The 25,714-nt window shown below is 40.8% G+C and overlaps 1 protein-coding gene across 2 annotated transcripts in view; it reads left to right on the top strand.

The window, feature by feature from the left end:
- Nucleotides 1-25,714, top strand: part of LOC113005188 (zinc finger protein 41) — a 111,045-nt gene that overhangs the window by 71,563 nt on the left and 13,768 nt on the right. For both annotated transcript variants that reach the window (XM_039457595.1, XM_039457594.1), the window contains one exon: nucleotides 22,930-23,073. In XM_039457595.1, coding sequence (XP_039313529.1) covers nucleotides 22,930-23,073 — 144 coding nt within the window. The remainder of the gene's footprint in view (nucleotides 1-22,929; nucleotides 23,074-25,714) is intronic.

The raw sequence follows: 25,714 nt of genomic DNA, 5'->3' as shown, positions 1-25,714 counted from the left end.
GGCAAGCCCTCTAAGGACTCTCTGAAGTACATACAGTAGAGCGTAAAGAATAACAATATCACTTACAAACTAAGGTCTAACTAAGTTCCAGGAGAGTAGTAAGCAACAATAGAGGAAGAAAGAAGAAGAAAATAAACTATAATAAACAAAACCAAAGAAATAAAAATGACATTATAGTACTAAAAGATATTAGCGGTGAGTAACGTTGATGGACGCTATGTGTGAGCCGAGGGGGGAAGCATCGCAGCAGGGCCCCGGCTATTCAGGTAGCCGAAGAGCAAGCGCTTGAAGGCGCTAGTTGAGGCGGCCTCCCTGACGGCAGAAGGGAGATTATTCCATAGGGAGCACGCAGTCGAATGAAAGGAACGTTGGTAGGTGGAGGTGCGGCAGAAAGGGACTGCGAGATCGAGGGAAGAGGAGGCGGAGGAGCACAGGTGGGAGAGAGGACGGTGCTGAGGACGGAAGTTTTTGGAGAGATAGGGAGGAGACGAATTGAGGATGATAGAAAATAGAAGGCAACATGTGAGGTACTCCCGCCTGTCGTCAGAGCTAAGCCACCCCAACCTCTCGTAAAACCGAAATGTGCTCATCCCTGCGAAGGTTGAAAATAAACCGCACGCATGAGTTCATTAGGCGTCTTAGCTTTAATTTTTGTTGCCCCGTCAGGTCAGTGAAGAGGGCCGCACAGTAGTCAAAGACGGGGAAGATGAGAGCCGTGACGAGCTGAGTACGAAGGCGCAAGGAGAGGCAGTTGGAGAAGGCCTTTAGCCGCCAAAGGATTCCGTTGACGCGGCTCGAAGTGCCACGTACATGCTCCGACCAACTGAGAGAGCTGAATAGGCAGATGCCAAGGTTTGTGACCTTGTCGGTTAATTCTATTAATGTACCGTTGAGGTGTAGTTGGATACTAGAGGAGGGAATGCTGTTGATGAATTTAGAGGACCCAGGAGCATGGATTTAATTTTGCGAGCGTTAAGGATGAGGGAGTTGTTCTGAGCCCAGGACTCGATTGCGGCAATGTCCGCTCTGACCTTGGCAAGAGCGGCGTCTATGTCAGCAGATGGAAAGTGAATATAGATTTGCAAGTCATCTGCGTACAGGATGTGGCTGCAATGCCTTAGGACGGGGCTGAGGTCGTTGATGAAAAGTGAAAAAAGCAGGGGCCCGAGAACCGAGCCCTGGGGGACCCCAGCAACAACAGGCATCCAAGACGAGAAGGAGCCGTCCGGGCCACGCACGCGCTGGTGACGCCCCGTGAGGTAGGACCGCCCATTGGCAGGCGGAGGGAGACAAGCGGAAAGAATGCAGCTTACGAAGAAGAAGATCGTGGGAGACCGTATCAAAGGCCTTGGTAAAGTCAAACAGGACGAGCAAGGTGACCATCCTTTTATCGATGGCCAGTCTCACATCGTCTAGCAGCTTCAGGAGAGCCGTCTGTGTGCTGTGCCCCCTTCGGAAGCCAGTTTGGAGAGGATCGAGGAGGTTGTAGGTCAGTAGGTGAGAGGAGAGTTGCTCGAAGGCAACACGCTCGAGGATTTTAGACAGAAAGCAAAGCAAGGATATAGGGCGGAAGTGGGAAGGTTCGGTGGGATCCTTGGATTTAGGAAGTGGGATAACATGAGAGAGTTTCCAGGAGGAGGGAAAGGATGAAGTGGTGAAAGACCGGTTAAGAATATCGAGGATGAGAGGAAAAATAAACGGAAGACACATTAAGATGAAGCGACGTTTGATGTCGTCGGGTCCAGGGGAGTTGGAGGTGCTGCGGCGTAGAGCACGCAGCAAAGCATCGGGTGTAATGTGAAGGAAATAAAAAGTGGAAGGATCGGCTAGGAGCGAGGAGGAGACAGAAGGGCAAGGGAGAGGAGAGAGAGAGTGGAGTGGATCAGGAGGAGAGATATGAAGAGAGCCGGGCGGAAGGATAGGAGGATCGGACAAGGCGAGGCTAGCTGAGAAGAAGGTGTTCAGGATTTCTGGGGAGAAATTTAGATGTGGACACGGGGTTCCAGCGTTAGCGAGGCCCAGAGAGCGCAGGTCAGATCACAGTCGAGTGGCGCTAGAGGTCGAGCCTTTTGGTAAGATAGGTGTTTTTGGCAGATTTTATAGCGGACTTGGCTTGGTTGCGCAGCATGCGGAAAGTCCCCCCCCTCGGGGGAGAGGGGGGCAGAGGAAAGCTCTCCTGGCTACATCCTGCCTGCGCAAGAGATCTCGGATGCTGTCGTTTATCCAAGGAGCGGGGGGTCTCCTCGCTATGAATGATTTTAACGGAAAGAGTTCATCGCGAGCGAAGGTCAGAAGTTGACTGAAAGCGAGGACCATGTCATCGACATGGGAGAAATTACGAATGCGTAGCTAGTCGAGAGATGACAGGAGACTGTGGAGAGTCTGTGAGTCGGTCCTGGAATAATCGCGGATAATAACAAGGCGGGGAGGAAGGCGATGGATGAGAAGGTTGAGTGAAACCTCGATGAGGTCGTGGTTGGACAGGAAGGGAACAGGAAGCTGATGATGAGACGTTACGAGGGAGAGACTACTAACAAAGCAATGGTCGATTCTAGTATGTGATGTAGTGGTATGGTGAGTGTTGCCGAAGGGAACGAAGAAAAGATGATTGGTGTTGCAAAAATCCGAGAGAGACTCAGTGTCGTGAGTGGGACGGTTGATGTTAAAGTCTCCAATGACGATAGCATTGCGGAAAGAGGGAAGGAATTTTTCAAAGTCGGCTTGAAAGACAGAGAGATGACCGATTTTGGGAGGTTGATAGACGACGGCAAGAAGAAAAGGACGGGAAGCCCTTGAGGAAATGCGAAGCAGCATGTATTCGGGCTGGCTGTTGTAGAGACCTGGGGACCAGGGGACGCTGCAAGGACAGAAGCGCCGATGTAGTTGCGCACATAAACAATCCCCCCTCCCCCCTCCCCTCGCGATCGCGTCGAATGACGCGATAGCCGGGAAGGAAGGCGAAGTTGTCGGGAACGTGAGGCTTAAGCCAAGTTTCCGACATAGCGACAATCTCCGACAAGTCGAAAGTCTCGCGGTGGAAAAAGTCCGCGAATTCAGAGAAATGAGGGAGGAGCGACTGGCAGTTCACGTGGCAGAGGCGCAGGCACGTCGAAGGCAGGGGGGCGACCCGGTCAGTCCTTTCTGGACCGCAGGACCCCAGCCGAGGGAGCCGCGCCCCCGGGAGTTGATGTTGGGAGGGGCACCTCGTGAGAGGGGACCGAGTGGAGCCGGCGGCGCAGGGGCAGATCGCGGAGCCAAGGGAGGCCGCGAAGAACCAGAAACGCTCGCAGGCGCAGAGGAGAAACGCGCACAGCCCGAAGACGGTCCAACATCATCCCTGCCTGAGGAGGGCACCGGCGCCCCCGAGACCAGCGACCGCAAGTGCGCACGGTCGCGAATGCGGATAGGGGGGGGGGTGTTAGAGTGACGCCGAACATGGATGAGCCCATTTCTTACCCACGAGCTATGCAGACGTCCCTCCCCGACAGTGCGCCGCGCCTCGCCAAGGACTTCACGGGCGCGAAGAGAAAGCCGCTCGTTGATGTCAATGACTCCGGGCAAAAGACCCGGAACGTCGGATCCATCCAGCATCCCCCTAGCCCTCTTTCCGGCGATCCATTGGTTCCGAGCGTCGCAGGTGGTCAGCTTTACAATGATGGGGGCGAGGTCGCCCATTTTTGGCAGGGATGCGAAAGCAAGAAGTTACATCGCCTGGGGCGACCCCCACACCAAGGGCGGCAGCAATGCCCGAAACGGTCTCACGCAAGACCTCGGAGGGTGGCTCCCTGACACCGAAGATGATGAGCTCCGAGCTCAGCTTAACCCGCTCGAGAGTCTCCAGCCTAGCCCCAATCCTCTCGAGCTCCCGTCGGTCGCTGGGCGGACCGTGCGTCTCGAGGGTATCCATGCGCCTTCCGAGAGCATCCTGCTGCGCCCTGAGATCGAGGATGGACGCAGTGAGAGTGTCCGACGTAGCAGAGAGTCGCGCATCGAGGGCAGCGAGTTGAGGCTTAATGGTGGAAAGGTCTAGCAGTTGCGTCTTTATCGTGGAGAGATCCCGCAGCTGTGTCTCGATGCGCGACATTTTGGAGAGCAGGGCGGAGAGAATGGAGTCAGAGTCAGACTCCGATGGAGCAGAACAGACGACGGCTGAGTCGCTTGGCGTGAGAGCGGAAAGCCGAGAATGGCAGGGTTCCTGACAGACAGGACAGAAGATGCCATTCGGAAAGGTGGCTGAGTCGTTGGGGAGCTCCATGCACTTCTCGTGGAAAGTGTGTTTTACATCGCGCTCGCATTGGATAGCTGTTGTCGCCGATAGAAACTTCTTGCACATTCGGCAGGTGAGAGGCATCCTGATTGGCTGAAGATTGCTGGGCCGGCCAGTGATGTGTTGCGGGACGCACTTGCGATTGTAGAGCTGATGCGTTTGAGAACGCGCTCAGGCGCGCGCTCGCCGGCGATGGGTAGCGGAACGCCGGAGTAATTCAGGCCAAAGGCGCAGGAGCAGAATGCCGCACAGAGAAGTCCATAACCTCCGAAAGCGGAAAGAGCCAGGAAAACAGCGAGAGAACGCCGAAAGGCGAGGCAGATACTCACCGCGAAGTGTGGTGTCAAGTGAAGAGAGCCCTTGACAGAAAGGAGCTGAAAGAAGTGCCCCGGAGGGCAGAAAGCAGCAGAAAACAGCTCAAGAAAGCGGAGCAAGCAAGCAAGAGACGGTACTCACGTGATCAGGGAGAGAGAGAGAGAGCGAGCAGAGAAACTCACCAGAATCTCTAGGATCTGCTAGGAGGAGCACCTCCAAAATTGAAGTTATCTAATAATATTGTCTGTGTAGAATGCAGAGAACAATTATCATCGGATGACCAATTGTCGTCCGAAAGAACTTCCGGTTCTGACTCCGGAAGCACGCCAGGCATCTCGCCGAATAAAATACGATAGTGTGTAACCGGATTATTACTGGTTATATACCATATGGATCAGCATGCAAGGAGCGAGACTAAATCCTATATTATCAGAAGAAGCAAAAGAATCAGCAAGTGAAGAGCCGTACGAAGTAGAAGAATTTACCCATCATCCATGAATATATTATGAAAAATTAGTAGAATTACATGCATTAAAATCGACATGGAAAATAGTTATAGAAATAGATTTTTTTACGATAGTAAAACGACAGGAGCAATTACAAGATTACATGCAAAAAACTAAAAACATGTGCCAACTACTGGTATTTGCGCATAAAGAAACATGCGATAACTTCTATGAAATAGCAAAAAGAAATTACGAAGAAGTAAATAAAAATATGGAAAAATTAAAAATGATGTATCAACTATCACGAATAAAAAAAAGAGGCATTATTGACGGAATAGGAACCATCGCAAAATCTCTATTCGGTACGATGGACGCGAATGATGAAAAACTAAATGAACAATTAATTTTACTACAGAACAAACAACAGACAATACAACACGTAATGAAAAACCCAATTAAGATACTGCAAGAAACAATAGCTCACATAGATAAAACAATAGAGGAAAACATAGAGAAAACAATACAAAAAAATGAAGACATTGGAAATGTAACAAAAAACTTAAGACAATTAAAATTCAATGACAAACAAAACAACATACACGAACACTTTTTAGTAATTAATACAATATTAGGCGATTTACAGCGTGACACAAAGGATATAGCAGATTATTTAGTATTATAAAATAAAACAAGGGATACTACACCCACGATTAACGCCGGTAACAAGTATAATAGATAGTTTAAAAGAAGCGAACTTGCAATTACCAGAAGGGTTTTATTTCCTACTTTAAATTAATATAAATAAATGGTTTGAAATCGAAAAAATAACCACAACCAAACGCATATTATAATAACGGTAAAATATTTACGATATTAAAATTTCCGTTAATTTCACACACGGAATGTAGCATAGTAAACGTAATCGCGTTACCTATACCAAGAAACAAAAACCAATTTGGTATTATTAAAATAAGAAATCCGGTAATAGCAATTAGCACAGAAAAGCGCTCGTATATCACACTCTCGCGAGACAACCTAAATACATGTAAAAATATAAATAGAAAATACTTATGCGAAGAAAATTTCTTAATACAACGCATAAATGCCAATCCAACATGCGAGATAGAGATATACGTGGAAAATAAAATACAAAGCGATAAGTGCGAAATAAAATACGTAACTTCTAATAATACGATGTGGATACCATTAGGTAATTTGCATTCATATATTCAACATTAAGAAAACAATCAATAGTCACTCAATGTAAAGATCACGGGAAAATAAAGAAAACTATTGACATACAGGCAAAGTTACATTAAAAAATAATTGCAAATTAATAACACACGAAGTAACACTATAATCACCTAAAATATTAAACGAGATATAAATTGAGCCATACATGCCAGATTATAATACTTTACTACAGAACAAACAACTTTATTACCAAAAGAGACAATATATGAACAAATGAACATGTCTTAGATAAAAATAGAAAGCATAGTGCAAGACTATCCAAAAATTAAAAAATTAGAAACAAAATTAGAAAAACTGACGGTCTTGACATTCCGTATTTTTAATCAAAAACTTTTATTTATCCTATGGCAACAAGCGGTGTTACTATGTTAATAATCGTAGTAGTTGCAATAGGGGTAATACTATACACTGTAAAAAAGAAACGGAGCAAAAAGAAGGAAACATTAGAATACGAAAACAAGCATTATAATACATTACCAAGATCAATTCTAAAACTCACACAAAGTACGCGTTTCTAGCATTCCTATACATACTTAGCAATTTAAAATATTAAACTAATCTAATATATTTTACATATTATAAAAAACAAATAGTTATAGAAAACTGCGTGCCTCCGTTTTCTTTCCCAGCGAGGGAGGGGTGGTTACATACGAAAAACTTCTTTCCTTCGTTTTTCTTTCTCAGCGGGGGAAGAGTGTTGTACTCAGTACAACTATGTTAATAACGCGCATAACAACAGGAAATTGAGATTTCTATTGCTATGCAGCAGATTCGAATTCTGCATACGCGAAAGAATCGAAAAACGCTGATGGTCTGTCGGGCTTCCGGCCCGAAATACCATCGCGTTGCGCCAGCTACTGCTGAGTTGCTCTCTGGTATTCGGATTTCGGCTAAGCGTGGGAGCTGCATGCTGCAGGAACACAGTTGGCCGAACCAAACAACAGATTTCTGTATACCAGATGTATGCATAAGTTTTTTCCGGTTTTACTAAGAGATGGCGCCAGCGAAAAGTACGCAGCGTATTAATTTGATACATACGTTATTTTGTTCGTCTGACAGAACTACAAACACACACAAGTTGAGTCCGCCAAAAACTAGCGTCTTTGTTTTATTGTTCAGTAATCATGTCTAGTTTTGTGCCTGACAAAACAACATTTGCGGCACGCATTGCTTTTTTTATTTAATCAAAAGAAAAAGGCTGTTGAAAGTTATCGTTTGCTGGTAGAAACATATGGTGAACACGCTCCATCGATTAGAACATGTGAGACATGGTTTTGACAATTAAAAAGTGGTGATTTCAATGTGAAAGACAGTGAGCGCTCTGGTAGACTACAAAAATGCGAAGACGAGCAATTGCAGGAATTATTGGATGATAACCCAACTCAACGGCAATTAGCAGAAGCATTACATGTATCACAAGAAACAATTAGCAGACGTTTACGAGCAATGGGAAAGGTCAATAAACTCGGTAAATGAGTCCCACACAATTTGAATGAACATCAAATGGAAAATCGCAAAGTCACTTGTGAAATGCTGCTTCAACGCCACGAAAGGAAATCATTTTTGTATCGAATTGTGACGGGTGACGAAAAATGGATTTATTTTGAAAACCCGAAGCGGAAAAAATTGTGGCTTTCATCTGGCGAAGCCGGTCCATCAACACCAAGGCCAAATCGCTTCGGCAAGAAGACCATGCTCTGTGTCTGGTGGGACCAGAGCGGTATTGTGTATTATGAACTCTTGAAGCCCGGCGAAACCGTTAATACACAACGCTATCGCCAACAAATGATTAATTTAAACCACGCATTAATCGAAAGACGACCTGAATGGTCCAGAAGACATGGCAAAGTGATTTTATTACGCGACAATGCGCCGTCTTACACAGCAAAACCAGTGAAAGAGACCTTAAAACACAGCAAAACCAGTGAAAGACACCATCTCTTGGATGGGATATTCTTCCGCACCCGCCGTACTCCCCAGACCTGGCGCCATTTGACTATCACTTTTTCGCATCAATGGGGCATGCGCTCGCAGAGCAGCACTTCAGCAATTTCGAGGAAGTTGGAAAATGGCTCGACAAATGGTTTGCCGCAAAAGACAAGCAGTTTTTCTGGCATGGTATTCATAAATTACCTGAAAGATGGGCGAAATGTGTAGAAGCCAATGGCCAATATTTTGAATAAAAAAAAATTAATTTCCCTTGAAAATTACGTGTTTTTTGTTACCAAAAAACCGGAAAAAACTTATGCATATACCTGGTAGATATCGCGACAAAATCGGAAAGCGACGGAAGAGTCTAACGAGCAGCTGTCCGGTGTGTTATTCGCCGTGTGTGACTTACACGTCGAGTTTGTAACACAATCCGAAGATAAGAGCCGACCTATATATACCGAGCCGTCCGGGAAGAAAGAGTACGAGTAATAAACCTCAACACTGAGCAAGTGTAACCGGGAACATTAGACGAAAATATACATTATAATAACGTTGGAACAGCAAGTGTTTTACCTTCGACCGCCAAGCGTCTTTCTTAAGGGTCCTAACTCCTAAGGCGTCGTAACGATCCCAATATACGTACGGACGTGGCTGAAGGGGCACAACAGTGTATAGCGGTTTTTAGCTTTTTTTTGTTATATCTCGGAAACTATTTGAGATATAAAAAAATTGTTTCAAATGAGAAGGCCTATTCGGTCATAGCTAGATCTTAGTGCTTTATACATACGTGTGATTTTATATATTTTTTTAGACTCAACCAAACTGCGCGCCGTTACTTTCGGTCATATAACACAGTTATGATCGAATAAGAGTTAGTAATATCACTTTTATTAAATTAAAATTAATTTAATAATACTTGATGCTTACTAGCATCTATATTAATCCTTTCCCCTCTGAAAAAACTGTAAAGAATTTATATTGCGAAAAATATCACCTCAGCCAGGGTTCGAACCTGGGACTTCCCGAATCTCCGGTACGGGTGTCTTAGCCAACTCGAGCACTGAGGCTGTGATGATATTTCTCGCAATAACTGACTGTGAGTTAGAACGCGTGTGAAGGCAGCGTGATTTCAAACTAGAGAGATATTCGATTAATACATGTAACATACAGTTTCAAATGAGAAGGCCTATTCGGTCATAGCTAGATCTTAGTGCTTTATATATATGTGTGTGATTTTATATTTTTTCAGGGGGGAAAGGGTTAACATAGATGCTAGTAAGCATCAAGTATTATTAAATTAATTTTAATTTAATAAAAGTGATATTACTAACTTTTATTCGATCATAACTGTGTTATATGACCGAAAGTAACGGCGCGCAGTTTGGTTGAGTCTGAGAAAGTATATAAAATTACACGTATATATAAAGCACTAAGATCTAGCTATGACCAAATAGGCCTTCTCATTTGAAATTGTATGTTACATGTATTGGTCGAATATTTCTCTAGTATACAAAAATTGTTTTATATAAAAGATTTACAATAAAATTACTATTATTCATTTACGTTAATAACATTTTTAAAAAATAATTATTAAAAAAATTATTTTTAAGTAATTATTTAAAGAATTATTCTAAACAAATATTGACGTGAATAGAGATAATTTTATTATGAAACTTTTGTATAAAATATTATTTTATATTTTGAATGGTTTTTGAGATATAGAGGGAAAAGCTGAAAACTGCTTTACACATAAGGATTGATTTTATCCTTTAAAACCGTATATTGGCAGCAACTGATATTTTCTAAAATTATTTAATTATGTTACCTAAATGTATGTAAAGTCGGGTGGTGATACTTTATTTTTTGGCAATAAAAACTTTTAGAACTTCTTAAAAAAATATTAATTATTAACAAAATAATAAACTGCTGATGTTTTTACACTACCTTTTATGAGGTACATTAGCATAACGCGTTTTTGATGTAGTGGTTTCCTCGTAAGCTTAATCCATTTTTTATTCCATTCTCTCATTTTTAATGCACGAATTTTAAATGCTGTCCTCACTTTCTTGAAGGATATATTATTATTACATACAAATTTACCCAATTTTTATATGACTATATTCTGTATGTTATAACGCTACAAAATAATAAAATGTTTTTATTTTAAATTTACATGATTTTTGGTATTTTTATGATATCAAAATGAATTACTGTACCATATATTTCCTGTAATGTATAAGCACATTTTTTTATTGTAAACAACAATGAATGTATTTATAATATTGATTATTTGATAACTAATTGTAAATCTTGTTATTAATATTAACGTAATAATTATATGACAAAAAGTTCGCATTTATGATATTCTTAAAAAAATGCTGCATACAAGAATATTTTTTGCACCAGAAACATCGTATTATAGCAGTTGCACTACATATGGAGCAGAGTGGTATTTCTTGAATATTCTTTCCAAAGAAACAAAAATCTACTGGATTTTTGAAATGTGGCGCCCGTTTCTCGATGTATCCACTTTTAAACTAGGCATATTTAAATAGATTACGAGGGTGGTTCGATAAGTACTTAGCCTCACCGCCCGACGGTGCCAGTATCGCAAGAGAGATTTACTATCGTGTAGTACATTCTCGTAGACGGCTACTGTCAAAATTTCAGCCGAATCGGACTCGTAGTTTTGTTTTGACCGCGTGTGGAAGCGGGCGTGTCTGCGGATTTTAGAAAAATGGAAAAAGAGCAATATCGGGCGGTGATTTGATTCTTGTTTTTGGAAGGGAAATCGCGCAGCGAAATCAAAAAGCGCTTGGATGCTGTGTACGATGACTTTTCTCCTTTGATAGCGACCGTCAAAAATTGGTTTAACGAGTTTCAACGTGGTCGCACGTCGGTTTTTGATGAGCCACGCCCAGGTGCCCCGAAAATGGCTACCACGGAGGATAACGTGAGAAAAATCTACGATCTTGTATTGGCAGACCGCAGATTGAAAGTGCGCAAGATAGCTGAAACAGTAGGCATCTCAAAAGACCGCGTGGGTCATATCTTGCATGAAATTTTGGGCATGAAAAAGCTGTCGGCGCGATGGGTGTCGCATTTGCTCACTCCGGACAACAAGTGCAACCGTGAGACCACTTCAGAGCAGTGTTTGACGCTGTTTAAGCGCAATCCGAAGGAGTTTCTGCGTCGTTTCGTGACCATTGACGAAACATGGATCCACTGGTACACACCAGAGACCAAGGAACAGTCGAAACAGTGGACTTCACCCGGCGAACGTGCTCCGAAGAAGGCGAAGACTGTCCTATCGGCCGGAAAGGTGATGGCCACCGTTTTCTGGGATTCACAAGGTGTGATCTACATCGACTACCTGGAGAAGGGCAAAACGGTCACAGGGCTCTACTATGCCGAATTATTAGGCCGATTCGACGCCGAATTGCAGAAAAAACGGCCCCATTTGGCGAAGAAAAAAGTGCTCTTCCACCATGACAACGCACCGGCTCACACCTCCGCCGTCGCCACGGCCAAATTGATCGAATTGCACTACGAACTGCTGCCCCATCCACCGTATTCTCCAGATTTGCCCCGTGCGACTTTTTTTGTTTCCAAACTTGAAAAAGTCACTCGCCGGGCAGAAATTTGAGTCGAATGAGGAGGTCATCGCCGCCACGGAGGCCTACTTCGCAGACCTCGAGAAAACATATTTTTCAGATGGGTTAAAGAAATTGGAGCATCGCTGGGTCAAATGCATCGAGCTAAAAGGAGACTATGTTGAGAAATAAATCGCCACTTTTCCAAAATTTTTGTTTTTCTTTTGTAGGCTAAGTACTTATCGGACTGCCCTCGTATGAAATTGCTCTAAAAAGGATATTCAAGAAATACCACTCTGTTCCATATGTGATGCACCCCGATAATACGATGTTTCTGGTGTAAGAAATATTCTTGTATGCAGCATTTTTTTTAAAAATATCATAATTGCGAACATTTTGTCATATAATCATAACGTTTGTATTAATAGCAAAATATACAATTAATTATAAAATAGTCAATATAATAAGTTCATTCATTGCTGTTTATAATAAAAAAATGTGCTTATACATTATAGGAAATATATAGTACGGTAATTTATCTTGATATTATGGAAATATCAAAATCTGTGCAGATTTAAATAAAAACATTTAAATATTTTGTAGCATTATAACATAAAAAATATTAGTAGTAATAGTAGTAGTAGTAACTTTCTTATTTGATTCCCACAGGGTTACAAATTTTTCTTTATCTGTATAAAAAGTTTTACTCTACCGTACACACTAAACTGCCTAATTGTGCGCTCTTTTGGCTTCCCTTTACTTTTCTCCTTTCTCCCCTTTTTTTTTCTCCATTTTCTCAGCGCCCTTCTCACCCCTCTTTTGCTTTCTCTGCATTTCAAGTCCCACCATCCTCTTTTCCCACCCTCCTCACCCTCTTTCAATATCCCTTGCACCTTCTTTAATTCCACCCAGCCTAAACTAACTCTGTCCCTCTTATCCGTCCAAACTCTTATTTTCTCCCCAAACTTTTTTTTTCTTTCTTCCGTCTATCTTTATTTTCTCACTCCACTTCCTTCTTTTCTGCACCTCCCCTCTTCCCCTTCTTTAATTTTAACCACTACCGGGAAGTGGTCTGAATACACTCTGTCTTCTACTTTTACTCTTATCACTCTTTCCCACACCTTTTTCTCCCCCATCACATAACCCAGCACCGAGTCTCCCCTTCCCCTGAATAAGTCTATTCTTCTTTTTCATCATCCTTCCCACACTCATTAAAAATAGACCAATTTTTTTTAATCTCTTCACCAAGAACTTTCTCTCCGCGTTTATCTTCTTATTCTTCGATCTCCTCTTCTTTTCCACCTCTTTCTCATTTCTCCCTTTTCACCGGCTTCCCAATTCCCCCGTTCTTGCGTTAAAATCGCCCCCCTCCCCACCAGCGTCCGTAAACTCTTCTTCTCTTCCGCCCCATTTCTTTTCATTTTTCCTTTAGATCTCTGTTACTATAAACCTCTACTATTTTCCAAATTTCCCTCTCTATTCTTATCCTACCCCCAATCAGACCTTCCATTGTTTCTCTGCTTCCCAATTCTATTACTTCTAGCTCCTTTCTCACCCCCATTAGCATCCTTTCTATTGCTTTTCTCTTCTTGTTTTTTCTTCTCGCCAATTGCACTGACCACCTGTAATCCCTTGGTAACCTATCTTTTGAACGTTCCCAGCCTCTCCTCTCCAACCACGTCTCTAGCAAAACCACTTTATTCCATCTCGCAATTTTTTTCCAAAAATCCACATTCTTGTTTCCCAACTCCACCACATTCTAAAAAGCCATCCGAACTACTTTTTTTCCTTTTTTACCCACAGCCTTTTTCCCTCCCTCCCTCGGCTTTCTTGCTTTCCTGCACCACTCTATTCCCTCTACACTCTCTTTTTTCTCTTTCCCCTACACTTTTCTCACCTTATTTTGTCCCTTTCCTTCCACTCCTCTTTTTTCCTTCTCACCTCTACATCCCCTCTTACGCCGTCTCTTGCCCTTCCTCCAAGTATTCTTTCACCCTTTTTCCTTCTTTCTCCACCCTTTTCTTATCACCTTCTTTTCATCATCCCAGAACCACCATATTCTATTTTTCAATGCATTGTTCTTATCCATACCTTCGCTTCTTTTTTATCCTCAGCTTTTACTATTTCTCTAAATCTCCACCTACTTTCCAAGTTAAGTCATTTTCTATTTATATATCCCTTCTTTTTAACCTCTTTTTTTTCTTATAACTTCTTTTTTATTCTCTTCCGAATTCAATTTAACCACTGCAAAACCTTTCCATTTTCTCCTGCCTGCTTTCAATTTTCTCACTTCCTTAATCTTTGTCTCTACCCCTATTTGATCAAATATTTTTCTAATCTTTCCCCCTACATCTTTTTTCTTTCCTTTAAAGCTTTTTACTAATACATTCCTCTTTTTTTCTACTCTTTTTTCTCAAATTTTTTCCAGATTGTTAATCTTCTCTACTACTTTTTCTCCATCTTTCTTCCCTTTTCTCCTCTCTTTTCCTTCCCCATATTCTAACCTTTTTATCCTCCTCTCTAAATCTTCTACCTTTTCCCTGCTCTCCTGACTTTGCCCGTACTCCCTTTTCCTTTATAGTTTGGCTATTCTTTTTTCCAACCTTTTTTCTCCATCTTCTATTCCTCCTTCCTTTTCCTCATATTATCCAATTCCACCATAAAAACCGACATCTTATTCTCCATCCTTTCCTCCATTTTTTCCCACATACCATTTAGCTCCTCCATCCATTTTTTTTATCATCTCCATCATAATTAGATTCTTCCCCCCTTTCTCCGGCGACTTTACCGTTTTTTTATTCCTTTTGAACGCCAACTCCTTCCACTCCGCTTGCCCTACCGTATTGCCTTCCACCTTTCTTTTTCTTTTCCACATCTCCAACACCTCTATACTACCCGTACGCTCCTTTCCTCTCTTTCTTCTCTCCTTACTTTTTTCCATCCCCGATTTCCCCGTCCCCGTCCTTTACGCCTTTCTAATCTAATTCTCCGCCTTATTTCACTTACTCTCTTTCTTACCTCTATTCTCGGTTTCTCTCTTTAGTTTCCATTATATCACCCTTCGTATTCCGCGCTCATGCGTATGCGCCTAAACTTCGTCACCGCGACTTCTTGCGCGCCTTCTACAATCTTACTTTCACCGTGCCCGCACGTTTGCGCTCTTTTCCTTTTGTTTTCCACTCTACTTTGTCGCTCTCACACATTCCGCACTACCTAACCTCTCACACACTCGACACCTTTTTCACTTACTCTCTCTCTTTCACGCTTCCAACTCAATTACTCCCCATATACTCTTCCACCTCCAATCCTTCTCCTCACACACTACTCTCTTCCAACTCACTCTTTCCACCCATTTTCTGCCTTCAAAGACACACTGCCGATCGCACACTACTGTCCTCTCTTGTTCCGAAAACGGAAGTTTCTTATAACATAACATAAAAGATATTTTGTTATATAAAAGTTGGGTGAATTTTTATGTAATAATAATATATTGTTCAAGAGAGTGAGGACGTCATTTGAAATTTGTGTATTAAAAAATAGAGAATGAAATAAAAAATGGATTAAGCTTACGGGGAAAACCACTATAAAAAAGCGTGCCATGTTAATCTACCTCATAAAAGGTGGTGTGGAAATGATGGTTTATTATTTTGTTAATAATTAATACTTTTTTTAAAAAATTTTTAAAAGTTTTTTGTCAAAAAGCAAAGTGTTACAACCCGATTTTAATGAAACTTTATATACATTTAGGTAACATAATTTTAGATTTGTATGACTTATAACATGATTTTAGAAAATATTAATTACTGCCAATATACGGTTTTAAGAGATGAAATTAGTACTCACGTGTAAAGTGATTTTTAGTTTTTTTTCTCTATATCTCGAAAATTATTTAAAATATAAAAGAATGATTTATACAAAAGTTTTACGATAAAATTATCTTCATTTACGTCAATATTTTTTTAGAATAATTCTTTAAACAATTATTTAAAAAATTTTTTTAAATAATTATTTTTTAAAAAAGTTATTAACGTGAATGAATAGAGGCAATTTTATTGTAAATCTTTTGTATAAAATATTTTTTGATATCTCGAATAGTTTTCGAGATTTAACGAAAAAAACTGAAAACCGCTATACACATAAGGGATGATTTCACCCTTTGAAACTGAAGACAGGCTGCAATTAATAGTTTCTAAAATCATCTAATTATGTTACTTAAAAGTGTGTAAAATTTTATTAAAATTGCGGTGTGACGCTTTGAGAGTTTTCCTTGTTAGCGTTGCTCTATCCACATCTGCTTACAATATGCTATTATACACAATAATGGAAACTTAAAATTCTATTTGTGCAAAATTTATTAAGTATTATTCTAATTTTATCTGTTATTTGTTAACGCAAATCAAGATTTTGAAGTTTGGTAAATTTTATTCTTTAAATATCCCCATAAAAATAGTCGAGTGAATTTAAAACGGCTAATTATGCTGACCACTTAATGTAACTTTTTCTTTCTGCCTATCTATTCGAGTAAACTTTACTCAAATATTAGTGTACTTGTAAACCGTAGTGAGATGGCTTTATTGTAGTATATTGAAAAGTTCTTGGCATCTTTTGTTAGATTCTAGAATTAGAAATAGTGTTTTATTAAAAATTGATGTGACCTTGGTGACATTCAAGGTCAAACTGTTATGATTAGTAATTAATTTAACTTTTCCAAACAATTTTTTTAGAAATGCTTAGTTTTCAAGGTAGTTAACGTATCCGGGACTTTTAGTACATCTTGTATATTTATACAAGTAAATGTAAAGATTTGTATGACTTATAACAACAGAGATATAATTCATGCATTTCTAAATTAAAGAAGAAAGATGACACAAAGAATAAAAATTATTTATTATTTTTTTTTTATTATTGTGTATTATTGCCAATATATCCTTTCTGATGTGCACCTTTTCAAAGTACGCGCGCATTTAATAATATTCACTTTATTGACTTTGCCTGAGTTAAGTTGTGACGATGCACCCCGTATAAAAGAACATCGCCACAGCAAACATCAGCCGAAAAGGCCGCCGGGCCATAACCGGGGGTGCCGTGGGCACCCACTTTTAAGAATTCAAGACCGCGATACCGCCTGGTAACAAACATCGCCAGAAGAAACGCGCCGAGCCATCGCACGCGCTGAGTCGGCGCGCATGCGCTCTCGGAGGACACGCGGTCCTCCCTACCCCGACGACTCCGCCGTCAAGCGCCGAGAAAGATAACGGAGGCGAGCGGAGTCGCTCGGTATAAATAGGGCCACCGCGACCAGAAACGACACTCTGCCACCGACCAGCTTCCCGATCATGGTCTGCTGCGTCGGCAATATCCTGCTCCCGAAGTCGGAAACCCGGTCGAAGAGTGCTTGGCCGCGGCGAGAGGGTACTCCGCCTTCGACGCAAATCCATTCCACGTACACCAGCCTCCGCGAACCGAGAACCACGGGTCTCGGTCCACGAGCCGGTTCCCGGCGACCCAGAGGCTGCCCTCCTCTCCTCGCGACACCCACCAAAACCGCGACCGCCGTGTTCGGGGTCTCGGGTCAAGGTACTTGACAGGGTGTCGCGCGTCCGACCTACCTGCGACGATCCCGTCGCGGAACCGCCATACCGCGCGGGAATCCGATCCGCCCAAAATAATCGCGTCACAGCTAGCCCGCGAACCGTACCGTAGGCCACGCCTACCGCGTCGCCGAAACACGACACACAGGCCGCGGGGCCGCACCCCCACGGAATCGCGCCGATACGCTCCCGTGTAGTCTAGCGCCGGGACGCACCTATACATAAGCACCTGTATATATGTAAATAACTCAAACGTGTACATATCATTTAGGAAATATATCTGTGTAACTGCATTCGAACTCATATCTCGCGTCGAGTAATTCAAACCGCCCCGACGACCTTCCTTTCTCCCGCGTCGAACCATTTTCGCGGTCTCGCACCGGGAGTCCGACGAGCTGATCCGCGCACGGAAAGTCGGTAAATTACAAAGTCTTATCAGACTGATAAATAAGGCTCTAGGGTTACGCAAATGATTGACAGGCAGTGAAATGAAGAATCGAAGAAAAACTATTACTTTGTATTTAAAAGAAACTTGTCGTTTATGCTTTAATTACTCTATGAGTAATATTTTAAATTCTTAATTCTTTTATTCCAAATATAGTATGCGTTTGTGCTTTTAGAAATTTAAACTATTTTTTAACTCTTAAACACACTGATTTGGTAAAATACGTAAACACATTTTCGGGTCTGGGAGACTTTTTTAACTTTAAGAAGTTATAACTTTTATTTCAAACATTTTTTAACAATTTTTTTTCACATGAAAGTTTAGAATCTCAGAAATGTGACTACGTAATCGGCATTATTGAAAAATGATTTACTGTTAAGTTATAAAAAAAAACCATTAGGCAAAAATTAGAAATTGTTAAAAAATCCACTTTTCTTTTAAAAAATCATATCTCCGTAACAAAACACTTTTAAGGACTTTTAAATACGGCGTTTTAAACCTAAAGAGTCATACTTTAAAAAAAATTATGTCATTGTTATTTCATTAGAAAATATACTTACGTAACAAAGCGAATATGAGATATTTTTGATTAACTTAAGGTGTCTAAAATTGAAAATTGATGTGTTTTATAATAGATTTGGACCCTACGCAAAAATCTCTTTTACGGCATTATAGTATTTTAACTTTAGACAGAGTAACATACGCGAACGGTCTTGTTTGAACGTATTTTGTCCAGTTTTTTTTACATAAAATTACAAAATATTTTGTTCACACTATATGTGTCTCCTTCATATATCAAGCCACCCAGGATCCTTAATTAACCAATTACTTATACAATTCAACTATACTTTTACATTTCTATTTCCTTTACTTTTACAATATCTATATTTATACTTATGTCTACCTAGTCTTATTTCCTACCTTATGTTCTAATTTTTTTTCGCTATTTCTTTCCTATAATATCACTCTTTTTACCGTCTCTGTACTTCTGTACATTCCTTCCAGTCTCCTTTCTTTTTATTTATTCTTTCTCTTATTTACAATATGTCACTCATTCTCCATAAACAATTCTGTCTGATTTCTTCATTACTTATCGCTTTTTCTTTCCTATAGCTGTTTCTGCCTTTATTTTTAATTTTTTATTTCTTTAACCTGTTCTTCTAACACTCTTTCTCTTTGCTCTTTTTGTGTTCTTTACGTTCCATGTTTAATTCTTACCTTACCGGCCCTCCCGGATTCTCCCACTTCATTGTCCACCCTAACTTATTCCTATTCCTTCTACTTATGTTTTACAATATCTCCTCAATTCTTTTTTCTCTACATCCGCCTCCAATTACCCGTTTTCTCTACCTTCTTACCTCTCTAGTTCGTACCTCTTTACTTTTTAATACATCATAATATACTACAAACACTCATACTCAGCCTCACTCTATCTCCATCCACATCCATACACCATCATGCCACCTAACTAAGTCCATTATTAATGTTAGTAATATTTATATATTTTAGGACTTCCGTTTTTGGTAGCGAGAGTGACTGTTGTGTATGTGGAAGATGTGTATGGTGAGATGATAATTTAAGGATAAGGAGGACAGTATTGGAATGCGAGGTAGTAAGGGGTTAGGGAAGTGGCAGGTGGAGTTGGGAGAATAAGGGATAAAGCAGGAGTAAGAGAATAGAGAGGATAGGAGGGAAAGTAGGGTTTGGGACGGGATTTGGAGGTTAAGCGAGTAGGAGGAAAAGGGATACAGAGAGTAGAGAGGAAGCAGGAAAAGAGACGGAGGCAACGACGCCGGGTGGTAGAAGTTACAAACATAGAAGGAGAGAGTAAGCGCGAGCGCGGGAAATTTTGGTAGGTTAGAAGAAAGACGGGACGAAGGAAGGAAGAGAGAGTGGAAGGGAGAAGGGAAAGGAAGAAGGGAATGGGAAGGATAAGAGAAGGATGGGAAGGCTGAGCAAGGCAGAAAATATATGATGGATAGAGTAAGCAGTATGCCTTTGCTAAAATTATTTAAGAGAGGAGGTAAAAGGAGGGCGGCAGGGGGAGGAGATAGGAGCAGAGGAGAAAGAAATTTTTAAGAGGAGTTTTAAGTTAAAGAGATTGCCGGAAAGATAAGGAGGGGCCGAGGGAAATATTGAGGGAGGTGAGGGAAGGTTTTAGGGAAATGAAAAGTGAAATGAGAGAATTGAGGGAGGGTAGAGAAGAGATGAGAGAATGGATGGAGGAAATGAGGAAAAAAGCAGACAATTTGGAGAGAAGAGTGGAGGAAAGGTAGGGGACGAGTGGAAAAGGAAGGAGGATGGGAGAAGTGTAAAGGGGAGGGGAGAGAGCAGGTACAGATAAGGGAAAAGGAAAAGATGAAGGAATTAGAAGAAAGGATGAGGAGGTTAGATTTAGAAGGGGAAAACAGGAAAAGGGAGGAGAGAAAGAGGAATATAATTATAAAGGGGTTGAGAGTAAAGGAAGAGGTAAAGGAGGTGTTAAAAAGAGAGAAGAGATAGTGGAAGCTACGGGGGCGAGAGTAAAAGTAGAAGGGATGAGGAGGAATGGTATGAGTAAGTTTTGCGAGTGTGGGGAAGAAAATAAATATGATAAAGGGAAAGGCGAAGCTGAGGGTTAGGAGGGAGTGGATCGTGGACGATTGGACGGTAAAAGAGAGAAGGATAGAGTAATGGATAAAGAGGGAAGCAGAAAGGAATAGGATGGAAGATAAAAGTAAGATATGTGAATATGGATTAAGAAGTTGTGGGTATGGGATGAGATTAAAGATGAGTTAAGGGAATGGCGAGGAAGAAAAGTAAGAGAGGAAGAGAGGGGGGAAAAGGGATGAAGGAAGGAAAAGGGATTTTTTAGAAAAGGGTTGGGGAGATAAGGGGAGAAAAGAGGGATTAAAGGAAATGAAAAATATGGTAGAAAAAAGGAGGAATAGGAAAAAAGGGGTTGATAAAGAATACAAAGTAGGTTTTTGGAACGTGATAGGCATGAAAACAAAAAGGAGGATTTGGAGAAATTGGGGGAATGGGATGTAATGTTCTTGAGTGAGACATGGTTACAGAAGAAAGAATGGAAAAGCTAAAATGGTTATCGAAGGGATACATATGGGAAGTGCAAGAAGCGAGAAGGAAAATTAAAAAAGGGAGGGCAATGGGAAGAATGATTGTGGGGATAAGGGACGGAATAGAAAGAGAAAAGGAGAATAAGGAAAGGAGAGAGATGGAATTGCAGGTAGTTAAAGTTAACTTAGGGGCAGAATGGTGGAAGCTAGTGGAAGTACTAGATATACAAGTATGAAATGCGGATTTGAGACAACAAATGGTGCATCAATGCAGTGTGTATAAAGATATGCCATTTTATTGTGTCATCAACACGAGTCAATGCGCACAAGTGATAAATTGAAAAAGTGTTTGCATAGTATTGTTTTGCTGCGTTCAATATGTCGAAATTTGTGCCAAATAACGAGCATTTGCGGACAATGTTAATATTTTGTTTCCATTTAAAGAAAACTGCTGCTGAATTATTCTAATTACTTCGAGAAGCTTATGGTTAACATGCTCTATTGCAAGATACGTTTGAACGATGGTTTCGGCGTTTCAAAAGTGGTGATTTTGATGTTGCAAACAAGGAACACGGAAAACCACCAAAAAGATACGAAGGTGTAGAATTGCAAGCATTATTAGACGAAGACGACTCACAAAACACAAAAACAATTTGCAGAGCAATTGAGCGTTAGTCAACAAGCTGTTTCCAATCTACGAGAGATTCGGAAGGTCGGCAGATGGATACCACACGAGTTGAACGAGAGGCACATGGAGAGGCGCAAAAACATATATGAAATTTTGCTTGAACGATACAAAAAAAAGTTGTTTTTGCATTGTATCATTACTGGGGATAAAAATGGGTATATTTTAAAAATTCCAAGCGCAAAAAGTCATAAGTAGAGGGCGCACTATCCACATCAACCGCAAGACTGAATTGTTTTCGCAGGAAGACGATGCTCTGTGTTTGGTGGGACCAGAATGATGTGGTCTATTATGAGCTATTAAAGCTTGGTGAAATCAAACGCTATCAATAACAATTGATCGATTTGAACCGTTCGTTTTTCGAAAAACGACCAGAATATCGAAAAAGGCAACACAAGATTATTTTTCTCCATGACAATAGTCTATTACATACGGCAAAATCAGTTTGCGACACGTTGGAAGCACTCAGCTGGGAAGTGCTAACCCATGCGGCTTACTCACCAGACTTGGCTCTTCTTGATTATCTCTTGTTTACATTGATGGGGCACGCACTTGCTGAGCAGCGCTTTGGTTCGTACGAAGATGTGAAAAAATGGCTCGATGAATGGTTCTCGACAAAAGGGGAAGATTTTTACTGTCGTGGTATCCACAAATTATCCGAAAGATGGAAAAAATGTATAACTAGCAATGGAGCATACTTTAAATAAATTACTTTTTATCGTTCTTCCGAATTTAACGTGTTTTTTTTTTTTTAAAGAATCTGCATTTCATATTTCTACACCCGGTATATATCAATGGGGATTTAAAGAAAAAAAAATGAGGCAATTAGAGTGGATAGAAAAAAGAGAGGAGAGGATAAGAGTATTAATAGGGAGGATTTTTATGCAATTACGGTGTGGGAGAGGGAAATATATGAGAAGGGGAAGAGGAAGGAGTAGGGAAGAGAGAGAGGCATTTTTACAATTTGTTGATCAAAATGAAAACTTAAACTAATAGTGTTAATGATGACAATATTGATCGCGGATCTAGTTGTAATTATAATTTCAATGATTACAATATAAATACAAAAATCAGTGAAGTTTAATTTAACAATCTAATGAAAGATTTGTACTTACTTTGATTTACTTATAAAATAAAATTTCTAACATTAAAATTACAAAAGTGGAATGTAAAACATACATTAAAATTATTTCTTTTTGCAAGTACAGTAACCATATTTCTAAATTCTTTGAAGAAATAGAAGATTTATATTTTATAATATTAACGGATTGATAGAAAGATTTTTAGATTATTAACATTTATTACATTTTTCAATACTTAAGCTGTTTCTGTTTATGTGTCACAGATAGATAAAAAGGATCCTCTACCCAAAGCGATCTGTGTTCAGTGTCTAGGCAAGCTCGAATTTGTTTGCGATTTTCAAGAGGAATGTCTGCGTACGCAACAGGTTTTACGCAATCAGTACAATCTACCACCGTTAACAGAATCTGTAAGTTGTCTTGTTTATATTTATCTTATTTATATCTATCGTTTTCACTTTTATCTCATATTGTTTTATTGTAATTAATTCTTGTATTTTACGTCAACTTTATATTATTATAAGTATAATTCAAGTGTTGATAAAAAAAAATACTAAAATGCGATATATATATAATGTGTCTAAAAAGTTTGTTTTTTTCTTTCTCCCATTCCGACATCTGTCCTCCTCTTCACGCTCTCTCCCTCGTTTCCTCCCAACATCTTCTTGCCAGCTCACTTCCTCTCCATTCCGTTAATCTTTCCTCAAATCCCCAAGCCCTCCTTTCTGTTCTTGTTCTTAATTTATTCCGTGATAATTTTTCCCTTAATAAATACCCCGACACCCTCCAGCTTACCCCCAATACCCACTTCAAATATTTCTCCTGCATCCTCTCCACCATTTTCCTCTCCTTCCATCCCCAAATTTCCACACCGTACGCCATCACCGTCCAAACTAATGCATTGAAGAGTCATACCCTTTTCCCCCAATCCCCTCCAAACTTTCTCTTTCCTATCCCCCAAACTTGTCTCATAATTGTCATCCCCCTTCTTACCCTATCCCTTACCTGCTCATCCTGCTTAGCATTTCTCTGGAACACGTATCCTAGGTAATTAAATTTTCTCACTTTTATTACCTTTCTCTCCCATCTCCAATTTTCCTTCTTTGTCCCTCCCCCCCCTCTTCCTAAACCTCATCATCTTTGATTTTCCAGCGTTTACTATTAATCCCTTCTTTTTTATATATTTTTCAAATCTTGCTATCATTGCCCTCATCTCGTCTTTCTCCTCCGCTATCAGAACCATATCGTCCGCGTATGCTAACGTGTATATTTTTTCCCCCTTCAACCTCACGCCTCCCCAGCAACCTTTCCCTATGTATCCTTCTACGTCCGCGGTTAGGATGTTAAATTAAAGGGCTCAGAGGACATTCCTGCCTTACACCTTTACTAGTCCAAAATGCTTCACTTTATTCCTCACCGATTCTCACTCTTTTTGTCTCCCTCAACAAGTCCATACATCTTACTACCAAACCCTCCCTTATTCCCCTTTCCCTTAATGCTCTTTCTAATATTTCCCTGTCTACTGAATCGAAGGCTGCCTTTAAGTCCACGAAGAAGGCAATCAGTTTTCCCTTATCCTTATTCAGTTGCTTGTTTACTAAATAGCTTAGTACGTAGATGTTATCCATCATTCCCACCCCCCTCCTAAATCCCGTCTGATTTTGCGGTATTATTCTCTCCTCCTCCAACTCTTTCTCCAGCCTCTCTCCTAGCACCATGGCATAAATTTTATACGATGGCGTTAACGTCACCCTCCTATAATCCCCCACCTTGTCCCCCTCCCCTTTTTTCCTTATTGGACAATTATTCCCTCGGTCCATTCCTCTATCCATTTTTCTCCAAATCTTATTACACAACTCCCATATGTATTCCTCTATTCTCTCTCCTCTATACTTCCATGCCTCTCCTGGTATCCTACCCCCCCCTCCCCGTCGCTTTGCCATCCTTTAACCTTCCTAACGCCTTTTTAACTTCTCCCCGTGTGATTTCTGGCTCTATATCTTCCCTTCTTTCCTCCTTAATACCTCTCACTACTTTCCCCTCTACCCCTCCTAATAACTCCTTAAAATACTCCACCCATTCCTTTCCTTTGATCTTTCCGTCTATTCCTCTTCTTCCTTCCCTTTTTTTATTCACCATTTCCCATACCTGTCCCTACCGTCTTCGCCTTTTTTGCTAGTTCTGTCCATTTCTCACTTTCCTCCTTTTTCCTTTCACATAATTTATTATATTCTCTTTTATCTTCTTTATATTTATCTCCCTCTCCCCCTTCTTTCTTCCATTTCTTCAGTTCCTTTCTTACTCTCCTCTTCCCCATTCTGCATTCCACCATTCTTTTACTCTTTCCCTTCCCTCATCTTCTTACTCCTCCTGTAGTACCCTTTGTACTTCCCCCCTCATCACCTCTCACCCTACCCTCTCTCCTTCTTTTTTTTCCTTCAGAGCTCACTCCATCTTTTCCCTAAATAACTCCTTTCCTGCCTTTGTCTAATCCCATCTCTTTACTTTTCGAATCCCCCTTTTCATCCCTTTACCCTCCCCATCAACTGAAATCACCACTGGAAAATGGTCTGTGTCCACATTTTTTGCTACCTCCACCCTTAACACTCTATCCCATACTTTCCCATCTTTTATCACGTAGTCTAGTACCGATTCCCCTCTTGCCCCTGTATACGTCCACATCCCCTCCCTAACTCTTTTACTGCATTATATAAACCATCCTATCTTCTCCAATTTCTCAACCAACACTCTTCCTTCATTGTTTATCTTTTTTATCCCTCGACTTTCTCCTTTCCTCTTTCCCTCTTTCATCTTTCTCCTCCCACCACCCGCCCATCTTCCTCGTCTTTGCATTAAAGTCCCCACCCATTATCGTTCTCATTTCATCCCCCTTCTCCTTCACCCAATCTCTAATCCTAGCTTACTTCTCCTCTAAGTCTCCATTTATAGTATACAAACCCCAATAATCCTACATCTCTCCCTTTATTCTTATCCTCGTTGTTATTATGCCCTCTATTTTTTCCTGCTATTTCTCTTCTATTTCTTTCCTTA

The sequence above is a fragment of the Solenopsis invicta genome, chromosome 14 (genome assembly GCF_016802725.1).
Source record: "Solenopsis invicta isolate M01_SB chromosome 14, UNIL_Sinv_3.0, whole genome shotgun sequence".
Taxonomy (NCBI): Eukaryota; Metazoa; Arthropoda; class Insecta; order Hymenoptera; family Formicidae; genus Solenopsis; species Solenopsis invicta.
This window is presented reverse-complemented; position numbering and strand designations above follow the sequence as displayed.